The sequence below is a fragment of the Psammomys obesus genome, unplaced genomic scaffold (assembly GCF_907164565.1).
Source record: "Psammomys obesus unplaced genomic scaffold, mPsaObe1.curated_primary_1811, whole genome shotgun sequence".
NCBI lineage: Eukaryota > Metazoa > Chordata > Mammalia > Rodentia > Muridae > Psammomys > Psammomys obesus.
Window position 1 is genome coordinate 315,721 of NW_026589732.1, and position 26,587 is coordinate 342,307.

General features: G+C 36.4%; 1 protein-coding gene across 4 annotated transcripts in view; it reads right to left on the reverse strand.

Moving 5' to 3' along the window:
- Nucleotides 1-209: 209 nt before the first annotated feature.
- Tpp2 (tripeptidyl peptidase 2) overlaps nt 210-26,587 on the reverse strand; it is a 73,614-nt gene continuing 47,236 nt past the window's right edge. Inside the window, exons 20-30 of one of the 4 annotated variants that reach the window (XM_055605299.1) lie at nt 26,489-26,585; nt 25,375-25,512; nt 23,837-24,081; nt 23,535-23,613; nt 21,721-21,759; nt 16,726-16,877; nt 11,430-11,526; nt 9,996-10,126; nt 4,405-4,612; nt 2,345-2,464; nt 210-1,157 (exon numbers count right to left, since the gene is read on the reverse strand). In XM_055605299.1, the coding sequence (XP_055461274.1) occupies nt 1,068-1,157; nt 2,345-2,464; nt 4,405-4,612; nt 9,996-10,126; nt 11,430-11,526; nt 16,726-16,877; nt 21,721-21,759; nt 23,535-23,613; nt 23,837-24,081; nt 25,375-25,512; nt 26,489-26,585 (1,396 nt within the window). In that variant the 3' untranslated portion in view covers nt 210-1,067. Of the gene's footprint in view, nt 1,158-2,344; nt 2,465-3,391; nt 3,440-4,404; nt 4,613-9,984; nt 10,127-11,429; nt 11,527-16,725; nt 16,878-21,720; nt 21,760-23,534; nt 23,614-23,836; nt 24,082-25,374; nt 25,513-26,488; nt 26,586-26,587 lie in introns of those variants that run through there. The other 3 variants (XM_055605301.1, XM_055605300.1, XM_055605302.1) reach the window with 3 other exon arrangements.

Genomic DNA, 26,587 nt, shown 5'->3' on the forward strand with positions numbered 1-26,587 from the left:
ATTTTTGTCTGTTTATTTTATAAAGCTATGGATACTAGACAGAAAGATTAAAAAAAATTAAACAAATGATAAGCACTGTAAATATGTTCAAACAACTGAAAACCCTTAAGAAACATTATAAAATAAATTATCTAACTTTTTGGCCTATAGATTTAATACACTGTTATGTTCTAACCCCAAATTTGATTTATGAAAAATTAAGAACAATCTTAAGGAGCTTCAATATTTACTTTTATTATTTATAAAAGCAATTAAGGTATCAGAGTGCATATGGTGTACTGTGCCTGTGGTTTTGTACATTTATTCATGTGTTTTACATGATTTCAACATTATAAACATACTGTGTATATCTTTACAATACCAGATAAAGTCAGCTGTCTGGCACTGACACAGATTTTAACTCATTCTGATGTTATGTACTTGAGGAGGTGGTAAAAACAACTTGTCTGTTAGGACTCCTTAGTGAAGACTTCTGTAACACGTGTCCTCCATCAACAGCCATGTGGTTATGGCCCCCCAAGTTATTTGAATTTTTTAGGAAAAAATAAAAATAAAAAATAAAATAAAAATTTAAAAAAAAAAAAAAACACAAAAAAACCTACACCCAACAAGGTCTGGAAATGATGTTCTCCTAATTTTTAGTCAAATAAATAATTTAGCTACATCTAATGTAGCTTTTTAAAGGCCATTATATACTTGGAAAAAATTGAGCATGTTTTAACCTTTTTCATTTATAAAATAAAAAACAGGATTTGACATTTTACAGTTAAAAGATGAAAACCTCTCATGCATGTGAACAGCTGCATCCAGCTGAGGCTGGCAAACAGGGTATGCCTTGCCCTTGACAGGTGTGGGAGGACTAGGAAAACAGCATGATGTCAGAGGTCTAGATTTCATGTATTAAGCCACACGCCATTGAGTTCTCTGATAAATATATATAGTTTTAATGATCAGTATTGGATAGTGGATGAAAACATGCATTAGTTAGACTAAAAATTCCACACATTTGTTCATATATCTGTTCACTATAAAATTTTCTTTTTGGAAATTTAGTCTTGGTTCTTATTTTAGAAGACACAATAATCAGGAGGATACATGATGGGAAGCCAGTTCTCAGTAAAAGACGCACAATGGGTCCATCCAAGTAATTTCATCAGCTACAATAAAAGAGAGCATTTAGTAAAGCAGGTGACAGTTCCAAGCCCAAAATTCCTAATTTAGTAATAGCACTATAGCACCACAAGACAGAACCTTCCTTCTCTCAGTCTGTCATCCATTAATCCGTCCACCAACTGACTGTCCTTCCTAACAAACTACAATCTTATCACAGGGGTATAAGAACATAGAAACAATGATAGGAACTCCAGAAAGAGTTCTCTTAGCCTAGTCAAGATCCAAAGGACTCAAACTGTCTAACTATTCGGAGTGACTGACAAAGGTAGACAGAAAACAAGATGACATTACTATCATTTCTCTTCATATCATCTCAAACTAACTCACGAAGAAAGCTCCAACAAGTTTTTCTTTGTATATGTGATATATAGTGGAAATCACCTCAGACAAAAAGTAAAATAGAAGCTCCACAAATTCAACCACATTAGAACCAAAACAATACACATTAAGAAGAAATGCTTCCTTCAAAAATGATTTCTTTTTCTATCTGGGCACAGGGTCTTTTCTGAGACTGACATGCAACCAAGGACCATGTATGAATGTAACCTAGAACCTCTGCTCAGATGTAGCCTGTGGTAGCTCAGTAACCAATTGGTTTCCCATAGTGAGGGGAACAAGGACTTTTTCTAACAGGAACTCAATGACTGGCTCTTTGGCCTCCCCACCCCCCAAGGGAGGAGCAGTCCTGTTAGGCCACAGAGGAGAGCTGTGCAGCCAGTCCTGAAGATATCTGATAAAACAGGATCAGATGAATGGGGAGGAGGTCCCCCCTATTAGTGGACTTGGCAAGGGGCACGGTGGAGATGAGGGAGGGAGAGACTGGGAGGGAATGAGGGATCGGGACATGGCTGGGATACAGAGTTAATAAAATGTAACTGATAAGAAAAAAATTAAAAAAAAAATGATTTCTTTTAACAACAGAAAGTACTTAATTCATTTTGCCCTTGCTGAAAACATTCAAGGTTAATAAGGATCTCTAAATAGCAGTGACACTGTTTTAGAAATTTTGATGGCTACCGATGGTCTCTCACGCATTTACTATAACTCATATTGCTTTAGTAATGGTAACAATGGGCCATAATAAGTTATGTTTTATAATGACAACAGGTTTCCCCCGCGAATGCTCTTGTCACTATGCAGTATGGCAGTGATATGCAGCATAATTACTCACTTGAATACAATTTTTCCAGTTTTCTTTTGTTGGTTTTTCTTCTACGAGTTTAGTTGCAAACTTAAGGCCTCTCCCATACATCTTATTTACTAATGCATGTTTATATGCAAATGTCAAAACCTATGATATAAAACAAAATAAAGATTATCAATGGAGTATGTATATTTTAAGGCATATAGCTTTAACAACAAAATAAGGCTTTTACAGACACATAGCTTTTCTTGTGTGTGTACACAAGGGCAGAAGTCAACACAGGGTATCTTTCTCATTGCTCTCCATCTTTTTAAGGGTGACTTGGCCATCTTATTGGCCCCACAGACCATCACATCTTTGCCACCCCAGCTCTGCAATTACTGGTCATAGTACCTGGCTTTCTATACTGATGCAGGGGACTGAACTCAGGTCCTCATAGCTGTGTGATACGCAATTTACTGACTGAGCCATCTCTCCAGCCCCTGAATGTGTATCTTTTAAGTTGAATATGTTGTATCAGGGAAATTTTTTAAAAAATGTCTTTTAAGGGCAAATAATTACATAAAATAATTACACAGAAAATAAATAATGATAAGTCATAAGCTACTAAAATCCACTTTAAACCATTTCTTCACGCAAAAGAACCCATAGTTAACATAATTACAGAAAATAAAGAGTAGAAATGAAAATGGCCAATACAATCACTAACTCTGTAAAGGACATGTTTTGCATAAATATGTTCCTTCTTTATGTTGATCTGTCAAGCTGTTTTGATGTTTTCCCTGAACTATGGAGTGTGGTAACCATCCTTAGAAAAAGAACTCCTGTTCCAGTGTTTGTTCTTGTTCAATTAACAGGGGAAACAGGCCAGTACTGTAACGCATTGCCCCTGGTCAGCAACTGCCCGTCCCTGTGAAGACAGAAGTATGCCTAACAATCTCACTGAGGAGATCATAGTGTTTATCACCTCACTACATGCATGTTTCTAGTAGGAAGCACTGCTGATGAACAGCAGACCTTTACTAACTGTTAACAGTTAACAGCAATACCACTGAGGACTCCCCATGAACTTACTACTTATTCAGAATATCCAGGGAAGAAACAGGTATCAATGTTCAGTACCTTGTGAGAAAAAAGGCAGAGGCGGGAATAAAACTCAATTTCAGGTCCTAACCCTTCTCCCTTGTCTAATTCTGCCTGCTTTAGTTCTGTGAGTACTGCAGAAAACTACAGTACTAGTACTACCAGTAGTACTAATACTGGTCTATAGGGGAGCTGCAAACATAAAAAATATTTTTCCTAGTTTTGTTTTCAATTAAAAATTACCATAGCTAATTCTGAGACCCAGTGATTGATAATTTCTGAGTGAGAACTCATCTACTTTTCCTTCTCCAAGAATATTAATAAAAACCTACAGTTATATAAATGTACTATAAACAGACAAAAGGAATTTGATATAAGTTTTTTAGAACCCAAATCCAAAAAAAATTTAACTTTGCTTTTCCAAACATTTGTTTAAAACTGGTAGCTAGGGGCTAGAAAGATGGCTCAGCATTTGAGAGCACTGGCTGCTCTTTCAGAGGACTCAGGTTCAATTCTGAGCACCCACATGGCAGGTTACAACTGTCTATAAATCCAGGATCCAATATCCTCACGCAGACATACGTGCAGGCAAGACACCAATGCACATAAAATTAAAAAAAGAAAATGGTAGCTAAAACCTGAGATATGTAGAAGTTACAGAGTTTTGAAGAAAGTAAATAATAATATATAAACTAAAGAGCATACTTTACCCTAAAAATTAGCATAAAAAATACGCAGGGAGGAAGAAGGACCATTTTTACATCAGTTTTGGCTTCCTCTATAACTCTCTTAAAAGGCTACCATAAATGTCCTCAAATTGTTTTCAAAATTATTGTTAAACAAACATATTAAAACAGGTAGGACAAAAGCAAGGTACTTAGGCTAAAATGCATCTTCTTCAGAGTGTAGCATCAATTTCTTTCTCTTTGGCAGTCAGAGCACAAGACCTGAGAGATCACTACATCAAGAGCTGTACTAAGACCAACAACAGAAGAGTAAGTTACCTTAGTGTCAAAAAGATCTGTCCACTTTGTAGTTTCCCAAAAGGTTTCCGACAGAGTCTCCAAGGTACTTTCTCCTTCGTCTTCCTTTCCTTCTGCATCTCCAGCTGCTGCCCCATTGTGAGGGTGTACATGAAGAAGGTGGTCTGCCAGAGCACATCCTTTCCTACAGAGGGCATCTACCAGGGTGGATTTCTGCTTGTCCATATCACTAGAGAGCAAATAAAAATTTTTTTCCATCTGTTAATTAAAAGTTTTTCCAAGGGATGATTTCATTTTTAGTGCACATGTTCTTTTCTCTAAGACTTACCATGCATAAATTTTGTAAACCCTTGTAAATGTGTTACACATCAAATGAGACTGTTATTAGTAAGCATCAAAAGATTCATCATACATACAGGTGAGATGAGTTAGGGTGACTGTGCTTAGCTGATGCAGAATGCCATAGTAACAAAGAGTTTGAAAGATTATCTAGTTGTTTTCTCAGCTATACACATTTTAATAAGGGCAGTATCTTTTAAGTCTTTACATTTAAAAACAGTAATTATATATACATTTATATGTAATGTATAGAAAGACAAGGTTTTTATAGCCACAAATGATATCATATATTAAATCAAGCAAATATCATGTTTACTCTGAGTGCACCAATAACTGCTTTAGCACTTAACCATATGAATTCACTTATAGTCAAAACAGTTTTATGGGAGAAGTAAGATGGCTCAGTGAGTAACAGTGCTTGCCACCAAATCTGACGACCTGAATCCAGTTCTTGGAACCAACCAAGCAGAGGAAGAGAATTGACTGCTTTAAGCTCTCTTCTGACCTCCACAGGCACATCATGACATGTGTACACCCATACACAAACACAAAATAAACAAACCCAAAAGCAAGTCTATGAATAAGATACTCCTATTTTGCATAGGAGAAAGCAGAAGGACAAAGAGATCTAGTCCAGTTAGAAAGTATCAGATGTAGGACTCCAAGTTGAGCTGTCTGGTTCTGCAATCTGGGCTCAGTCTCTAGGGTAAATTGTCTTGCTCTGGGAATGTAAAGATTTTTTTCCAGTGCCTACATCCATGCCTGGCATAGACTAGACGCTTATCCATTACTGTTCAGCATTAGTAACTTCCACTCCAAGGAACATTACTGAGCTTACTTGAGGCATTATTTCCAGTTCATGCCAGGGATGTGTGAAAACAATCCTTAAAATGCTTAAAATGCTGAGAAAATGACCACAAGGTACATGGCTGTGGGAAGATGACCAGTTTAACAAGAAGACTAACTCTGAAGGACCCATAGTAAAACGTGCAATGTGTGAAATGCACCGGATTCACAAGAAGCAGGTGGACAGTTACCAATTCAGCAACTTGGGGCTCTGAGGCTTACTAGCTCTGCATGCTGAGAGGGAGTATTAACTTGAGCAGGTCCCTGGAACTGCATAAAGGGAGCATAAAATGCTGGTGTTAACATACTGTTCCAGACTAGATGTTCTCAAGAGCTCCAAGACCATTTGATTTTGTGAGGTCATCTAAGAAGATAGCCTCAACATCATCTCCAGTGAAAATAAAACTAGCCCATAAGATACCCTAGTTTATTAGCAAAAACAATAAAAGTTTCCTTTTTTATTTCTGAACTGACATACAACCACAAGCCAGGGGTTTCACAAACTCATATCTAGCTATCCTATGGTGTCACCAGACTGGCTTGATATACAGTTTTATTCCACAGAGCCACAGGGATGGGAAGGGAGTGCTTGACATGGGGCAAAATGCTCATTCTCTCTTTGGCCACCTAGTCCTTCTACCATTTTCAGTTGTCAGCCTGAACCATGAAGTGGTAGCAGTGCTACATTCTCCTCTCCTCTCCTCTCAGCCCTCCAGTTCAGGTCAGTTACTTATTCTATATTTCTTGTGGCAACGGCTTTATTCGCCAGGTTAGTTTAGTACCAGGCCTGTACCTCGATATATAAATAAAGGCAGAATTTGATGGGCCATAGCACACCTCACTCATCGGTTCATTTAATCACACAATGCTTGGCAAAACTCATTAATTTGGTATCCCACATGTCTGCCCCCTCAGTAGCTTATACTAAAACACAAATGATTCTTCCAGGTCCCAGTTTTAATTATTTTAAGTAGTCTCTCAGTATAAACTCCACATTCCAAGCTTTGAGGTCCTCTTCAATTTAATTCTAATCTTTGTAATACTCTGACTCCAGAGATGGCTCCATTACTCTCCTGTCTGGGTTCTAGGTTGCCCTGAATTCCACCAGTCATCAAGCACATCCAAGGTTTGAAGAACTACCCTTGCTCTTCTATGTGGAAATGCCTGGACACTGCTTTAGCTAATCCAGACATAGAACAGCAAACTTTGGGTCCCTTCTTGAGGCATCTACTGTCCTGCTCACTTACTGCCCAGCATCAAGTGCCTGGTACCATTCTTTTCTGCTTTAGGACAGCTCTAAGAGTCAGGTAGAACAACTGTCCTCATTGTGGAGAAGAGGAGTGCTTTGGAACAGACTGAATCAATGAGGGTAGTTATCACAACTCATGCCAAACCCAAATGACTGGTCACAGCTACTCAGGAAGGGCTTTTGGGGATGAGGGAGAAGCTGGTGATCTATGCTTGTCAGGGATAAATTAAGTTACCAACAGGACACATTTCTCACAGTTTTGGCATCCTCTGATGAAATCATCGAAATCTCATACACAGAAATATTTTCTTCCTCTTTTCTACCTTAGTACTGACTTGTTCAGGCTGAATAACTTGTTAAGCTGTGAAGCTTTGCCCATTCAGAATAAGAGTCAGACTTCCTTCCTACAGGCTTTTAAAATTTTAAATATTTATTAAAAATATTTAATACAGTACATCCCACCTGGAATTTTTTTTGTTATTGTTTTGTATTTTTAAAACAGGGTCTCATTATACAGCTCTGGTCGTCCTGAATTCACCATGTAGACAAGGCTTGCCTTGACTCATGGATACCAACCTGCCTTTCCTTCCTGAGTGCTGGGACTAAAGATATACACTCAGGTCTGTCTGCCAATTTAATCTTTTGAATTAGACCAACTTTTCTCAACAGGAAGTCTTGTCACTCTCTAAAGCCCTTCCTAATGATAACTTACATACACCTGCTCAATAAACACGCTCTGATCAAAACTGGTTATCCCATCACGGCCACTGTAGCCACACTTTAGGAAGTGACTAACCCTAAGAGCCAGACAAGAAACTAAAACTCTTACAGATCACTAAAAAAGATCATGATCATAAAACAGCATTTCTATCTGTCCCCACCTCTCTTCCTCCTCTCCATCTCTTTAGAGATAGGGTCTCACTGTGTAGACCTGGCTGGTCTTACCTCACAGAGAGCCACCTGCCTCTGCCTTCTGCATGCTGGGAATAAAGGCATGTGCCAACAGATGTGGCAAGCAATCTTGCCACTTTTTATAAAAGTGATTTAAACAAAAGGAACTTCGCATGGAAAAGAGACATCTAAGAAAGTATGGTGTGTGTGTTGGTCTTTTTATAGGCTTAACCTAGTTATTTCAAAATCTCTAGAACTATATTCTTCACCAGCTACTTCCCTATTATTATTTTTGATAGCCATTTAAAGTCAGTGTTGGGAGTTTTTCAAAGCATAGAAATTCTCAACTAAAGGAAAAAAAAAAAAAAGACTAATATACACCTGACTCCCTTTAACCTGGAGTTATTTCTCCTGTAGCAATAGCCAAAACAGTAGAAAAAAATAAATGGGCCTTAATACTTACTAAAATCTCAAAATGAGTCCTATCTTATTTTATATATACCTGAACTTGAGAAGATTCTATTACTACTTTAAAATTTTTTTTATGTGTATGAGTGTCTGCAGAGTTCAAGAAAGGATGTTAGATACCCCTGGAATGGAAGTTACAGACGGTTTGAGTTAACATATGGGTGCTGGGAACTGAGCCTGGGTCCTTGCTGCTCTACATGAAACAGCTGCGCCATCTGTGCCTTCCAGAAATTCTATTACTTTACAAACTATATGATGTAATGAAACATTTTAGAAGGCAGAGGGGACAGAGAAGGTCATGTAGGGCAAGGAAAATAGCTTAACATGTCACTGTCAGTTTCTCATGTATCAGGACAAATACTGGCTTTAAGGAAGTAGAACAGCAGTGCAAATCAGCCTTGCAACAAACCAGGAGCTTGGCAGGAATATGACAAAGGCTGTATCTTTTTACTGAGTAGAGTTACAGAGGACAGTGAGATAAAGCTGTTTTTTCAGGACGGTCAGACCTGGAGAAGGGAGTCTCTTGACACTTAGAGGCAGAGGCAAGCAACACACTTAAGCAGCTCCTTTGTTTCCTTTGAGATAAAAATTAGTGCTGCTCATCTTAAGAAAAGGGAAATAAGGCAAAGATAGAAAGAAAAAGAAAAAGCACAGGCTTTGAAGGTAGATCTTCAAAGGTGTGAATGCTGGTTTTCCCACTTCCTATTACAGCACTACAGGCAAGCCATTCACTCTCTGTAAGCTTCACTTTCCTCTCTTCTAAAAGCTAAGCAAATATTCTATTTTACAGTATCTGGAGGACCATGCATTTAAAATGACCAAAATTCCCTGTACATGATCATCATTTAATAAATAGCACATACACTTTCTAATATTACTAAAATTAAAAAACAGCATCCAAATAAAAAGTTTTAAAAATTATACATCTGGAAAATATGAAAGGGTACTACTAACCATGGACTATAAAGCTATCTTACTAAATTTTATTCCACTTGAAAACTACTACTTTTGCAATGATTCCTAAAACAAAACTATGACTAAAATGTAACACAAAGAGTTCTAGCAGTTTTGCATCCAATATTTTATGTAGAACATAGAACTTTTAAAGAAAATAATAGTTCTTTTAGGTAGTCTGCTTTACCAGCTACAACTATGAAATAATTAGGATATTAAGAACCTTGCAAGTTAGTGAGCCCCCGTGTTGAAAGGAATCCATACAACGTAAGAAAAGTGTGATTTGGGGAGAGTCAGTAAAAGGTAACGGTAGGAGTCCACAGAAGAGTGAAGAGACTGAACCACAATAGGCACTGAAGGTCCACGCATACAGAGCATCAAGCTGTACAAAAGCCAAACTCTCAATGCTCCTCTGTACTCCTCTCCAATATTAATTCCAAATCTCCTCCATAAAATTAAAGCCAAAAAGCTTTAACCTCATTTCATTTATTTCATGAGGTATTAAGAACTAGATTTTGTTTTTCACGCTATTGGTCAGTAAATAACTTAGAAGTGAATTTCTTGAGGCAATGTCTTCTCTACCTATCCAATTCATATAACCTACCAAGGGCGGCACTGTTTGATCAGAACTATGGAGTTATTCTACCTGTATAGTAATTGGTGGCGATTAAGCAAACTATTTCCTTGGGCTGTGTTTTAACAAGATGAAGAAAATTATGACATTTCTGAGGAAGTATGAACAAACTGTCAGTCTTGATTTTAAGCATATTACAACAAAAATAAAAAATCCTCAAAACTAGTCCCTAGTTTTTAAACAAGTAACTAAGAAATGAGATGCAAGAAAGATTATTTACTGGTTAGGTACTTTTTTATAGTAGCTGCATCAGGCCTGGGGTCAGTCTTCATTGCAATGTAAACTGCTAGAGCGGTCTGATCAATGTGAGAAATAACAGCATTGGCAGCGTCAACAATTTCATTAAGTCTTTTCATTCGTTCCTGGGTAGAAAATAAAGGTGTATCAATAAGTGCATTAAAACATTTTCATTTCTACTGTCCCAGCCATGAAAGTACACTATATCACTTCCTTGTAGGCCTCTGTGAACTCTGTACTATGTTTTAATGTGATTTTTACAATTTCCAGTATCCCTGAAAAACGGGCTCAGATGCGACAATCTGTAACCTAAGTCTATACTTCAAAACCGAAAATAAAACAAAATATATAAAATTTATCAAAATTTTTTAAACAAGGGTTTTTTAAACAAGGGAAATTCCTTTGTAACATAAAAGATTTTAGTGATAACAATCTATTTTATGCCATGCCACATGAAAAAAAATATTTTAAATTCCACAAAACTTCATTCATAAGCAAAATCTTTCTAAACAATCACTAAAATAAGAGGAAATAAAGATTATAATCAAGACTAAAATTATGACCACCATGGATGGTCTACTTAGTAATTTTCTCTTTTGTCAAATTGTTTTTGAGAGACCTCCTTCTAGTTCATTCCAAACCTTCATGATTTTTAACTGATGATAATAACCATTATGTTTCTACTTCCATTAACAGGAATAACAGCTGGCCTATGGCTCGTGTTAAGACAATCTGGCATTATTATAAAAGCTTCGGTAATAGGGCTGGAGAGATAGCGCAGAGGTTAAGTGCACTTCCAAAGATCCCAAGTTTAATTCCCAGCAACAACATGGTGGCTTATAACCATCTAATATGACATCTGGTGCCCTTTTCTGCAGGCAGAATACTGCATAAATAATAAATAAATCTTTAAAAAACAAAACAAAAATAACCCCTTTAGTAATAAAGTAGTTATAGAAGGTGTTTAGATTTCCAGCTGTCCAGGACAACTCATCCTTTAGACTAAGGGCAAACTTCAGACCTTATACTTTTCCAGTGCTACAATCTCCCGAACCAGGCAAGTACTGTTTTCACACAATTACTGCTACTACAACTCAGTAGTGGCCAGTTCTTTTTTTCGGTTTTTGAGACAGGGTTTCTCTGTGTAGCCTTGGCTATCCTGGACTCACTTTGTAGACTAGGCTGGCCTCTAAATCACAGAGATCTACCTGCCTCTGTCTCCCTGGGTGCTGGGATTAATGGCATGTGCCACCACGTCTGGCTGTGGCCAGTTCTTACGATTATCTTAATGACATATTCAATTGTGGAAGATTCATTTTCAGTAGTCAGGGAGAAAAGGCAGAGAGAGATGCACCTTTGCTTAAAAGATACCAACATTAGTTTCTATTATACAAAAACCAAGTTATTAAAATAACAAGTATATCCAACCTTTTCAGCATCCAATTGATGAAGCCGTGCAACATACAGAGGAAGGTAAGCAGGATATGTTTCTTTTAATTCATTGTAAATGTCACTAGAGTCCAGCCTGTGTAAAAGAAACAAATCAGAGATTTTCAATTTAAAGCAAATTTCTGTTAAAAAGATTTAATACTGTTTTAGGGGCTGGAGAGATGGCTTAGTGGTTAAGAGCACAAAGGTCTGTAGCTCCAGTTCCAAGGGATTTCACACCTTTATAATAATGCACATAAAATTAAAAAATGTAAAAAACACATTGTTTTACAGTTCTAGTCATTAAATATTTCATAAGTATAATTTAGTAATAAAGACTAGTTACATATAATATACACACCTGAAAATTACTTTAGTTAGAGCTGTATAAAACATTCAGATGAAAGTATACATCAACATGGCATAGTGGTTAAGAACTCATATTGTTCTTAAAGAGGACCAAGACCCATGTTATGCAGCTAAAAACTACCTAGAGTACCAGCTCCAAGATATACAATAAATTCTCCTGGCCACCAAGGGTACTACACTTATTCACAAATCCATATTCACACATAAATATACACACAATTAAAATAAACTCTTAAATGAAGAGAAACACTATGTTCCTAAATGGGGAAGCTGAATAAACTATGTCAATTCTTTCTGATTATATTTATTAGGATAAAAAAAATAACCCAAATTAACATCCAAGTAATAATTAAACAACTACAAGTACAGATAGACCACGTCTGGGAATTCACTTAAAATAGTCAAAATCTCATAGAATATAAAAATAAGATTTGCAAGAATTTTTTTATAGTGAAATATTTCAATAAAGGCCATTTACTCTCTCCAACTTAGTACAAAGAACAAACCAGAGCCTGCTTCCTTCTTTCTTTTCCTCCAATCATACAAAAGAAAAACTAGTATATTCCCTCTGTGTGTGTGTGTGTCTCTCTCTCTTTGGTTTTTTGAGACAGGATTTTTCTGTGTAGCCCTGGCTGTCCTGACTCACTTTGTAGAACAGGCTGGCCTCCAACTGCCTCCCCAAGTGCTAGGATTACAGGCGTGCGCCAATGTGCCTGGGGGAAAACCAGTATGTTCTATTATAGCTTAATCATAGAAAGAATTATTTCAAGTTTTCATAAATTCTACAAGAGACCTCTACTAATTCTATGAATTTCTTCTAAAATACGTTCTGGATCAACATCCTTTTCCATTGTTTTGTCTCCTTTTGTTTCTGAACAGCCATGCTCATCTGGCTTTGTGAATGGTATGTTTAGATTTCCAACACCTTTACATCAGCTACATTCAGTCTTAAATGTTTCACCAGACTGAAAATTCATGTTCTAAAAACAATACTAAAGGACTAGAGATACACCAGTGGTTAAAGTGCATCTAGCTATCAAAACCTTCCTAGAAACTCCATATTCCCTAACCCTAAGCAACCAATAATCTACTTTTGTCACTACAGAGTTTTCTGTACTGGACATTAAAAGGTGGTCTTTTGTGACTAGCTACTTCATTTAGCACAATGTTTTTTAAGTTATAACATGTGCCAGTCCTTTTTTTAATGTCTGACTAGCATTAATGTTTTTTTTTAATGTGTGGACATTAAAATATACTTTATTATTCACCAGCTACTGAACACTTGGTTTATTTCTACATTTTGGCAATGAGTAATATTTCAGAACACTTCTATGTACATACACAAACCTGGAAAGAATAGGCTAATCAATCCATGTGGCCTCTTGAAGCACTCAGGAGACGTCATAAAGAGATATTTATTCTTTAAAATCCACACCCAGAGAGGCTAAGTAACAAGAAGAACTCAAGAGGCGGCACATGGATATCTCTGGAAAGGGGAAAGATTTTGTGGGTGGACTTGGGGAGGGTGGAGATGGAAACAGGAGTGATGAGGTGGGGGAGGTGGAGGGATACAGTACTAGGAGAGATGAGTGGAACTGGCGGTGCATATTGTAAACGTAGAAACCTAGTACAATGGAAACTCCCAGAAATCCACAAGGGTGACCCTAGTGAACACAGGCTCCTAGAAATGGGGAATACAAAGCCTGAATGAGCAAGCATCTTTTGTAAACAACCAAGGATTCCAGTGTAGGGATGGTGACAACAACCAAGCTTCAAAACCTTTAACCTAAATCTGTGTTGCCTGCAAGATATGCTGGGGTAAAGGTGGCACAGAACTTGTGGGAGTGGCCAACCAACTACGGGCCCAGCCTGAGACACATGTCATGAGAGGCACTCCATGCCTGACACTGGAGGGCCAGGAAACAAAGTCTACATAGCTCAGAGACCTAGGATAGAACCAAACAGAAGTGGAAGAAAAAAAACCAAAAAGTCAAATCCCGATATTCTGCTATTCTCATACATTGACATCTAGCCCAATATCACCAGAGAGGCTTCACTCAGGAACTGATGGAAACAGATGCAGATTCCCACTGCCAAAATTAGGCAGAGCTCAGGGAATCCTGCAGAAGAGGGGGAGAAAGGATTATAGGAGCGAAAGGGGACAAGAATACCAAAAAAAAAAAAAAAAAACCACACACAAAAAACTCACAGACTCAACTAACCTTGTCCCATAGACTCTCAACGAGACTGAACTAACAATCATGGAGCCTGAAGGGTTCTGCATAAATCTATGTCATGGTTGTATAGCTCGGTGTTCTTATGGGACTATTCACAGTAGGAGCAGAGGCTGTCTCTGACTCCTCTGCCTGTTTTAGGGACCTTTCACTCCTACTGGGTTGCCTCTTGCCCAGTGCTGTTGCAACTTGATATGCTATGATTAGTTTGATATCCCTGGGAGGCCTGTACTTTTCAAAAGGAAAAAAAAGGAAGTGGATGGAGTAGACGGCAGGTGCAAGGGAGGGAATGGGAAGAGAGGATGGTGAGGAAACTGCTGTTGGGTATAATACATGAGAGAAGAACAGATATTAAAAAAAAAAAAAAAAGGAGATGTATAAGGCTTCTGCCTGCATTGTAAGAAGCTTGTTGAAGTAAGTTTAAGAACTCTCTAAAATGTGAAGCATAATACAATACATACATAATAGTACATATGCAAGCTGGTAACATGGTCACTTGGTGATAATTTTAACACATAACTTATGTGTTATACTTTCACAGTGGCAATACTGCAGGTTTATACTACCATAAACACTTCAACAATGACACTACGAGGCTCTTAACATCAAGGCAATAGAAAATTTTCAGATTATCATCTCATGGGATCATTGTTGTGGACAGCCTGTGGTTGATTAAAATCCTATGTGGTGGACAAGTGACAGCTCTGTTATAATACTTCTTTGCATTTACTGTTCTTAGAGTTTACTAGGGGACCTTGATGTATAAATTTATCTTTTTCAATAAATACGGGTTTTCAGCCATTATTTCTTCAGCTACTTTCTCATCCTTCCCTCTTTCTCCCAGTACACCACTATATCTACTTTAGGACACTCTAAGATCCCACGTTTCTCTGAGATTTTGTTAGTTCCTTTTTTTTTTTTTTTTTTTAAAAATCCTCTCCCCACTTCACTGGTCAGGAGGTCTTCAGTTGAAATTTATAGATTGTCTTGCTCAGATGAAGTAAGTTCTTTAAAGACATTAGAAGCTGTCATTAAAAAAAAAAAAAAATTCTGTCTCACCAACATAATATCTAAGCCTGGGCTCTGGAGCAGAGGGGAGAAAACCATATGCATTTATCTAAGTGACAACCACAGCTTCATGGATGAGAACTCCTTCTTTTAATTGTTTAAGTTTTTAACAATGGGTAAGTATGTATTTGTGTGGATGTCTGTCACTTGTAGTTGTGTGTCCACAGAGGACAGAAGAAGGTGTCAAAAAAAAAAAAAAAATTCCATGGAGTTGGGAGTTCCAGGTAGTTAGATCCAAACTCTGGTCCTCTGGAAGAGCAGCACATGCTCTCTTAACTCCTGAGCTATCTCTCTCCAGCTTGTGAGCTGAGCACATGAGCTGAGGGCACATGAGGACTTTGTAAGGTGGAACTAAGCCTCCACTAATCAGTAAGAAGGAGTATGTGTACAATGGTACAGCTAGTTTTTCTTACTGGAAAGTAAGGCACATGAAGACTGTATCTTGGTGGTACCAGTCTAAATCAAGATCTGGAAGGGAAAAGGCAGTGGTCTGTAGTAGTACTTGCACATTTAAAAAAAAATATGTGAGTGTATATATGTGCAGTGAGCCAGGTCACATACCCAAAAGGATATATACACAAAGTCTGCTAAAGAGGACTCTGCCAGTAAATCATCAGTAAGAGAAAACAACATAGGAAAAGAGCAACTAACTCAACCATGCAGAAGAAAAGTTTTGTGTTAAACGGTAAGCTAAAAGCCTAAGAATAAACTTAAGGAAAGCAGTGATAAGTAAGAAAAGAATATCTTTCATGTTAAAAAGTTTAAGCTGGTAAGAACAGCCTCATATTCTAATTAAGAATGTTGAGAACAACAGGTAACAGCTCAACTGCCAGCAACAACAGCTTTTTCTATCCTGTACAGACAGTGATCTTACATTCATACCAGAAGCCAATTTGAAAAACATATCAAGATAACTTTTAAAATCATCTAAACTAACAATTAGACTATACTATCTGACAGGAGTTTTAAAAATATGTCCATTAGGCCAGGTATGCTGGTATATGACTGTTATTCCAGCCTTTGGGAGATTGGATGATTAAGAATTCAAGGTCATTCTTGTCCAACAAGATATTTTGGCCACCCTGGGATAAACCAAACACTGTCTTAAACAACTAAAACCATAGAAATAAGAAAATAAAGTTAAAACTGTATGTATGAGAAAGGGTCATCACACAAAAAGAGAAAAGCTATAAACATATGTTCTAAATAAGTTATTAAATATGTTATACTCATTAATAGTATTATAAATTATACAGTCACTGAAAAAAACTATTAAAGGACAAAGGAAGTGTCGACAACAAAATTAACTGGAAAAGTACATAACCACATACACTCCTATACGCTCAAACAGAGAGACAACAGATAACAAAAGCAACGGTAATATTTGGAGAGAAAAAGTATTTTTTTTCTTTTTTATGTCCTCCAATAAAATTCTCTTCTGAAGCAAATTAAAACAAAAATTTTACACATTTTATTGTCAAAAATATCAAGTATAGAAATAGGAAAAGTTTTAAAACCTGCAGTTTTCTCATTCAGTCAACAATTTTGAGTAAAGTCCATATACACATAAAAGTATTAGTTGAAAAAGACTCAAGGATTGAAATCCAGTACTAAAACCAACCTACTTTGTCATCCACTGAATTTTAAGATCTCGTAATGCTTCAGTAAACTCTTCTTTCAAATCTTTCTCTTTTTCTGAATCCTTTTCTTTATCTTTGCTGCCATTCTTAGTCTTTGTTGGTGGAGGTATTAAGTAATAATGAACAGGGATCACATCCTAGGAAGTTGGAAGAAAGCCTTAGGTTAATAGACTTCATTTCACACACTTTTAATATCATTGTCAAAAGCTGAGATTCTTGTAATATGAGTTGTGCCTGAGTTGTATTATATTGTATTCCAGATCTGAAGGGTCAAAAACATCAAAAATATCAATCTGCAATTACTGGCATACCCACCCCCAACTTTAAAAACATGGAAGCTTTTTTTATCCATCCCTTTAAAAGAAAAGAGGTAAGAAGTTTTCTTGAGTGTCTTTAGCATTCTTAGCTGCACTTGACACCGTGAGAGCAGTCTACCCTGTTCTTTTACAATTAAACCTGAACAGAGGAGTAAACAAGTTAAAACTAAAAGGAGAAAAATCTCCTAGTAAGAGGACAAGTACCGTTCCTGCACTTATAAATACATGTTCAATCTAGTGTTAGTCAGACAATGAACTCACAAGTAAATACTTTCTGAAAGTTACATATGACACAAACATAAATCAAACAATAAAGCATAGAGTGGCGGCTGGGTAAGAAGGAAAATCATGCAAACAAAGTGGTTATGGAAAGATCAGTGAAGCTAAACGAAAACATGAATGAATCTGAATAACCCAACTGAAGAGAGGAAAGGACCCTCTCTTTTCCATTTGGAAGTTGAACAAATACAAAACCCTGAATCCAGAATATGAAAGCAGTTATGTAAACCAAGAAAGTGGGCTACAGCAGTGGAGTTTGATAGAACATGGGTAAAAATATGTAGATCCTATTTTAAATATATAGAAGCCTATCAAATATTTCAAGCAAGGCAGTGATTAAAGACTTTCCTTTTTAATGACTCGATTTTATATATATTAAAAATTGGGCTTATGAAAGCTGGGCACGGTGACGCACACTTGTAATCCCAGTACTCTGAGAGGCAGAGGCAAGCAGATCTCTGTGAGTTCGAGGACAGCCTGGTTTACAAAGTGGGTTCAGAAGAGTCAAGGCTACATAGAGAAACTCTGTCTCGAAAAAATAAAAACAACAACAAAACAAACAAAAAACTGGGCTTATGTTTTTGTAACTCTTGATGATATAAGTCTTGAGAACAGACCAAAGAAGGGAAAAGCAGAGGTAGGAAAACAAGTCAGGAAACAAGCCTAAAAAACTCTACATTGTGTAGAACTAAATAGTAGGTTTTGGAGACAAAAGTAAGTAATAGATAGTCTTTGAAGGTAGAGCCAAGAATGTTTGCCAAGTGCTTACATCCATGGCATGACTAAGACCTGCAGGGATTAAGAGAATAGAAGAGAGTAGACCTAGTAATATTGCTTGGCTCAAAGATGCTCTAAGACAGGGACAAAACCAAAGAAATTTGGGATTTCAAAACATTGAGAATGACCATAAAGAGTGAAGTAGCAGAGATGGCAAATGGCTGAGACAGTGAAGGTGCTTGTTACTGAGCATGATGACCTAAATTTGATTCCTGGGCTGATCTGGTGCAAGGAGAGAACTGACTGCTGCTAGATCCCACCCTCTCCCCCAATACAAATACATACACCACCCCCCACACAGAATAAAGAAGTGAGTTTACAGCAAAAAGAATGCAGTAATCAACTGCTAATCCAGATGAAAGATGGTGAACAATGAGGAGAGACTAACTGGAAAATTTGGCTGCAAGGAGCCTACCGATCACCTTGGCCAAGAGTAGTGTCCCAAGACGAAAACCAAACAAGAAAGAGAGAAAGAAATAGACTTCAGTTCTTTGAGAAAGTTCAGAAAACATATACTTTAATTGGTTTGTCTATGGTGTATAAACATTTCCTATAAACATATATTGATTGGGAAATGGAACCAAGTGGTTAGACTTAGTTTCTGGGCAAAACTGATTGTCTTTAACTAAGTCATTTATTAAGTCAGCTTTTCAGGTTTGTATTAAACTGCTAAGTTATTATCTATATTAATTTTAATGAAATTTCTAACATTGGAACAAATTTGTATTACCAAAGGGACATATACTGCCCTCACAGAAAGTACTTCAAAACCCTACTCCCCCAAATAGGTTTTTTTGTGTAAGCACATCCACTTTAACAACATTCTGATGATCCTGGGGAATAAAGGGATGCAACAGTGTATGAGGGATTACTGCTGTAGCTCTGCTACTACTTCACTACAAAATAATAAGCACCATTGTTTCACAATCCATTTTTCACAATATCTTCTCTGAGGTAAGGGACAAAGGCTCACATAAGGTCCAAACTAGAAAAGAGAACAGGTCTGCTGTTGGGCCCACTCCTTTAGAACCCTGTCACCTATTGTCCTCCTTTCCTCAGCCCCACCCCTTCTGTTCATTGCTGAGACCAGGTCTTGCAATGGAAGCCAGGTTGGCTCTGAATTCATGACTTTGTCTCAGTCTTTACTTCCAAACCCTGACAATGCTAGACTTAAAGCATGCTCCAGCATGCTCAGCTTTCTTCTCTACCGCTTTCAGGTCACTATCCTGGGTAGGTATTGCCCCAGACAAAGCAAAAAGGTATTTGAAAAACCTGGCCCAACACAATCAAATCCTAACAGAAACAGCTTCTGTCTCATGTGTTTAGCACAACTGTCTAAGAAGTAAGGATAAAGAGTCACCAATATTTACTTAGGTAAATATGGTTATATTGCCTTTGGAATCAAGTTCTTCATACAACCATGTTACAGAAACTGTCCATCACCACTTGCCTGGCAGTCCCTACTCATTCTAACAGTAATGTGAACCCCTTTAGCTTGCCAAGCCAGGAAGCAGGAAACATTTCCACATAGAGAACTGTGTTTTCAAAGGCAATTTGTCCTCTGAATTTCAAAGATGAGACATTTGTTTTAGTACAGAAGATAGAAAATAGAATTTAATGAGTAATATGTTAATATACGAAAAACCAAGTAATACCTATAAAAATAAGAAATCCAATTTCAAAAGCTTGAGTAGAAAAGTTTACAATCTTAAAAAAATAATCAATAACCAGTACAATTAAAATGTTAGTAAAACCTTATAAAATACTTCACAAGAATTTTCTATTATTAAAATTACAAATCAATACTTTAAAACCCCAATCTAAAGAAAAATGGGAGTTGTTTCAATAAAACACTAACCAAAGGGAAAATGGGAGTTGTTGTAACTTGTAACATTATGATCATAAACTCTTTATTTAATATGCATTTTTTTCAACTCACTTAAGAGTCATATGAGGTTATTTTAATAGTAATGATTTTGTAACTTAAATCACGAATAAGAATATAAGATAAGAATGAGAATATTTATAGCAGAAAAGTTATAAAGTGTTGAATAGAAGAAACTTAGTATTTATAAAAGTTGAAGAATATTTAAGTTATCCATAAAGTATTTCAATAGTGAAGAATACTTTTCAGAAACTTAGTAACTGCTCAGTGGACAACCCACCATCACTTAGATGTAGTTCAAAAGGCCCAATTTGAGGGTTCAATTATTAATTAAGTTATTAAAAGCTTTATACTGCTCAACTATTTTAAAGAATATCACTGATGCCATTTATGATTAAAAGTATCTACATTCTTTTACATCAAATTGTATTTCTCTTTGTAATTTTATATTTGTTTTTAAATACAAGACCTGGACCTGTCCTGTCCTGTGTACTTGTACTGATAAGAAGGAATGAACAGAAGTAACTCTAGTTCCCAAGTTTATTACACAAGTGACTCTAGTTCCCAAGCTTATTACACAAGCTTTATAGAGCCTCCAGTAATAACCATCTCATTCTTCTATTGTACCTTGTAAAACTTTAGCACAACAAAACTTTGCAGGCCAACTAAAAAATACAAGTGGAAGAAAAGCCATGCCTAAACCCGTACTGATGTTTTCCAGTTCCTGGGGAACCTTTCAGACTGTCTTCATGGCAACTCGAAGAATTATAACTGATTCTCTCACTGCGATGCCTCTTACTTAGAGACCACTGAAATGCTAAAGGAGATCAGTGGCTCTTCCTCAAAAGTGTCCTTTTCTCTGTACTTAAAAGTAAAGACCTTTAAGTTAAATGTGGTTCCATCAGTCAATACAGACTCTTACACGCTAAAGGAAACCAAGTAGAACCTTTCAGAGCATCAAATCTGTCTGTATTTTTATTACAGACTAAGGTTTTGGTTAGGAGTCCGTATTTGCTATTTTTTTTATCTGTCCTCCCAAAACTAGGCTAAATGTAAAAGCAGAAACTAGTTCATTAACAAAATCATTTTATTTAAAATGGTTTTTAGATTTTCAGTTTTTTTTTTACATTTTCTTACATTTTAATATTTAATGTGTGTGTGTGTGTGTGTGTGTGTGTGTGTGTGTGTGTGTGTGTGTATGTGTGTGTGTGTGTACACAGGCAAGTGCCATGGTACATATATGGAGGTCAGATGACAACTCTCTTTCCATCATGTAAGTCCTAGAGATCAGACTCAAGTTGTTAGACTTGTCAGCAGGCACTTTAACCTATTGAACCATCTTGTCAGCCCTAGATTTTAAAAATATCTAACCACTTTGCTCTCCATTGTTTTATTACCATATTCATCTCTTTATGGCTCTGGATATGGAAAATTTCAAAATTTTGAACCTGACATTTTTTTCTATAGTAAGAAGTGAGAAACAATAAAAATTGTCCATACCACTGGAAAAATAGGGGTTATAGTTTAAAAACCCTTTTATAGAAAGGCAATATGCCAATACTGCTTGTAGGCATTGACTGAGAGAACTATACTGCAGAATGTAAAGAAAGAAAACTATGGGAGAGATTCTTTAAAAATAAAGATTTATAATAGAGAAAAAAAGTTTAATTACTATGTAAATAAGGCTTTAAGACATGGTTTTTAAGAACTGACAATCAGTACCTTTTTAAATTTTCCTTGTCGTTTTGCTGCAGACTGCCCCTGGGAGTTAGAACGACATTCTGTAAGAAAACATGCATAATCTACACAGGATGGAGATACCACCTCTGCCTAACTTTCTTCCAGTTTAACATTCCGTCTGTATGTGTCACAGTACTCAGACAGGTCAGATCTGTGACCAAATGGCATGCTTTTAAGAAAGCAGCACTGCCATGCCAGTTTTTAAAAATAAAAATGCACTCAAATATGCCATTTTAAGGCAAAACTTCCAGCTTTTTAGTTAAAATATTTATTGATCAAACTCCATTAGCATTAAAACATTAAAAAAACATTTAAATTTAGCTGACAGTCTGCAGAGTACGATTGTATATAGGAGGTCACGATCATTACACAAGCCTATGTCATCCTTTAAAAACAAAAACAAAAACAAAACAACAAAACCCACTCAGGGATATTATGAAAGGCAAAGTGAAGTAAAAATCTCATTTCCTTTCTAACTACCAAAACGTAAGAAGTATAAAACTGATGAGGAAAGTTTAAATGAAGAACCCAATGGCAATTATACTAACTCAGTATCTTTAGATTATTGCTATTTTCTTATAAATGACATTTCTAATGGTGGTTAGTTGGCTACAGTCAATTGCAAGCACTTGTAATTTCAAAATTGCCTCTAACAGTACAGTCAGAAGTACTGTTTCTGAATTGTTATGAATACTTCTGCCAGTAATTCTTTTCTGCTACACTTTTCATGAGAAGTGGACTTCTGAGATGTGCCATCTATCATCTGGGTGGAAAATTGAGTTGTAGTCCCACAGAAGCAGTTATCTACGTAAATCCACAAAAAGATCTATGATAATTTCTTAAATCAGTTCAAGAATAAAGTCCAGTATCAAGTGCCGATTTACTTCAAATGACACTGAAGTATGTGTAAGTAAGCAGTACACACTGAAATGCATCTTGAGAAATGTCAAGGTAAATAGCTTTTTCTAAGCACAAAACCCCAAATTATTCTTCAGTGACTGTGAACATATGACCTTGGTTGAACAGAGACAAGGAATAAAAATTAATTTCAAGATAAATGAGATGAGTTCATTCTGACAACAGCATTTTTAGATCCCAGTATTACGTAAGGAGACTTACATAGTTTTGTATAAACTAATGCTAAATGAGGAATGCAAAGATGTAAGAATTATATTGCACTAAAATGATCTGTTATAAATGGTGAGATCCACATAAACATTATCTGCAAAAAAATCTACAATGAAAAGATGGAAAAACCTGAAATGCTTATAAAATTCTAATGAGTTATCTGTAAACTAAAAACAAAAAGCATCATTTGGAAACATAAAACGCAATACCACAATAAACACCTTACATTTATCCGCATAATTATAAAAGACTTCAACAAGTCTTCACAAATGTGAAAGTCAACATCCATTAGTAAAAATTCTCCAGATTGGTTTTTTCAAACAAATAAAGAGAATCTGACTTATTCCAATCTTTACAATATATTGGTCAAAATTCTAGGGCATGCTGTAATTTTACATATCACATTTACTTCAGCCAAATATGATCTGTATCTCAAGAAGATTAGGGGCATAAGGCTTGTAGGAAAGAACATAAAATATTTTTAATGACACATTTAAAAGGATACCAAATATTAATTCACCTTCAATAATAGCTCAAGAAAAAGGAAAACAACAATTATTCTATTCCCTCCCTGTGTGTCTTCTTTTCCCCTTCTGAACCATGGATTTATCTTCAAAGGGATGGGAAATTTAAAGCAGGTACTTTCAGTGTAAAACACCAGTACTTACAGCTTTCTTTCCAAGCTCAGTCTTTGACAATGTCAAGGAGCCTGCAAGGTAGCATCCAGGTCCTGCCCCCTTAGGTATTCTAATGAGAGAATTAAAAAGGGAAAAAAGTAACAAAAGAAAAAGTTTCACAAAAATACTTAGAGGAAAACCATCAAAATAATTCCATACTGAAATATTTCCCATGTCCAAATTTTCAAAATTCAAATTGAGAAATAACTTCAGACTACAGTGATAGTAAATTATAAATCTAGATTAATATATGAACCACAATGTCATTCATCATTATCATCATCATCACTTACTTATCATCTGGTAAGGAAGTAACAAAGAATGGCTGGTTATATTTGGGTGGTAATGTCAAACTGCTGGATTTCTTCTTTCCTAGAAGTGCAAGGCTATGATTTTCATGAATATCTAAGCTCAAGGTATTAGACAATCTATGAGAAACAATAAATGGAAGATCTTTAAGACGATCCAAATCACTGATTTGCTCATGACGAATCTGTAGCCGAATTGTATAATCTCCTTTCTCCAGTTTCAAAGAATACTAAAACAGAAAACATTTGAAAAAAGTAAGTGTAGTTCAATAAAATGACAGTAAAAGAATAAAAGAGACAATTCCACTTACAGAAAGTACAAGGTATGAGACATCTATATACAAAATGTCTAGGGTGACGATGAGCAGAATCAACACGATCAGGCAGCTTACTCAGGGTCACACAGGGAGTGAAGAATGAAGGTGCTCAAGTGAGGTCTGACCCCAATGCCCTCACTCTTTCCACCACAGCATATCTACACACTCACATAATCAATGTTTATACATAACAAGGAAAGCAGTGAAATTATGGGTCACCAGAAATATGAAGTAGCAGTCAAAAAGGCAAAATGAGCTTCTCTATATTATGTAAAACAAATATCTATGTGTTTGGACATGTTGACTTCTGGTAAACTTCACATTTTAACTGTGAAGTGTCACACCCCTTTATGATGAGAGGGAAAACAGGGAGCCAGTGGGATCAAGGAATGTACTGCTATTACATTCCACCTTGCTCATGAATAGGGAAGCTGTATTTTGTAGACAGTATCTTCTGCGCCAATGTGAAATGTAACTCAAGTAATGCCTCACAAGTCCAGTCTACAGCAATGAGACTGATGCTTGCTTGACAGGAAAACTGAGATCACTCCTTAAATGACTAAATGCAAAAACTTCCATAAACAATTTAAACTATTCAAGAAAAATCATGAGCATTTCAGGAAAAGTATCTCATATTTCTTCAACTAAAGACAAAATTTCCAAGTAGGTACATGTCAAGATTTTTTTTTTCCTTTAGTAACAGTGGAAAGCAGTGCCTAATATGCAGTTCAATATTCAGTAGACTTCCACATCTGAAGGTAACTAATAAACTGAAACCACCAGGCTACTCATTTGCTAACCCCAGTATTCCACTCAGACCTTAGATCACTTTACAGTCTCCCATACCTCACTCACTGTCTTTAAAGCTATGGAAGCACTGTGTAGGAAGGAGAAACACAACAAACAGCTGCACTGAAACTACTGGTCTAATCTAGTGGCCAAGTGCATGCTTCAGGATGTGCAAAGTCCTAGCTGCTGCCCCTTTTCCTCAACTGAAAATGTTCTGCTGGCCAGTGTTTATAAGGACCCTCCTCTAGAATGTAGGAGAAAAGTTGTCAAGCCTGTTCCTTAATAACTACAATAAGCAAAAGACATTTCTATAGGTGTAAAAAAATTGAATGAAAAATTATGGTATTTTAAAAAACTTTTTAAGTGTTTTACCTTAACAAAAATTTTGGAATTTATTAATTCTTTTACAATTTATACCTGATGTGGATAGGCATCACCTGAGCCCATCTGTCTTTTGTTCTGATCAAAAATAATCCACAATTGGCTGTCAAATTCTGATTCATATAACAATTCACAAAGAAGTGGACAACTAGGTGTCACTTCTCCACTCTTGGGCTATGGAAAAAGAAAAAAAATTATTGATATGTTTATATATAATATATAATACCATTATATAAATAACACAGTTTCAATGAAGTACCCCAAATACATTCTTATAAACATTTTTTTCAAAGTGTAGGGCAGCTACTATCTTGGCATAAAATAGATGCACTTTTGTAAACTTTAAAGTATACAAACCTAGTGCTCTTCCTACATACCTACAAACACCTACACACACACACCTCAACACACACACATATATATATGTAGCTCTAACAGAGAGCCTCTAATTTCTTTATAAAATTGAATGTAACTATTTACTAAAAACTACTATTCTGTAACATTAAAACTAAATTCACACTATGCTTCAAAACTAAGTATAACATGAACTGAACTCTTACTGACTCTAAAAAATCCCCTGAATCCAACATTTACAATGGTCTCAATTACTTTAACTACCGATACTTCGCAGAGGGCCATCAGGCTAGGTGTTCCAATCAGCGGGAAGCTGTTGTGGTCAGGACATGCAGTATCTCTCACACATGCTGAGTACTTGGTGGTACCCAGCAGCTGATGCTGTGCTCTTTGGGAGATGGCTGAAATTCTAGGAGGCAGGGACTCGTTGGAGGAAGATGGGTAGCAGGGGGCATGTTCCAATTTTTATTTACTGGTCCCTTCTCTCTGCTTTCTGTCCTTTGAGAGTTGAGAAGCCCCTGCTAATAATGTTCCTGCTGCCATTGCATATTGCCTGACTACAGGCCCAGAAACATTGAGCCCATAAAGCTAAAGAGTATGGGAGAGCAGCAACTCCTTCCTTTACGTATTTTTTCCCCTTTATTTGTCCTATCAACAACAACAACAAAAAAAAAACCTCAATAAATTATGAACAAAAACTAAGTCACCAAGACAACCCATGTCTTTCCATCTGTGATTTCATAGTACATAAAATCAGAGTTTACTGCACAGGTATATTTTACGAGGAGACACTTACCTGATGAAAGCTGTATGTCAGGACCATTTCATAAAGCTGGCGATTATTTGGCAAAACATCTCTTGATCCTAAAGGTCTGGTTTTTGCATTTACTGGGCT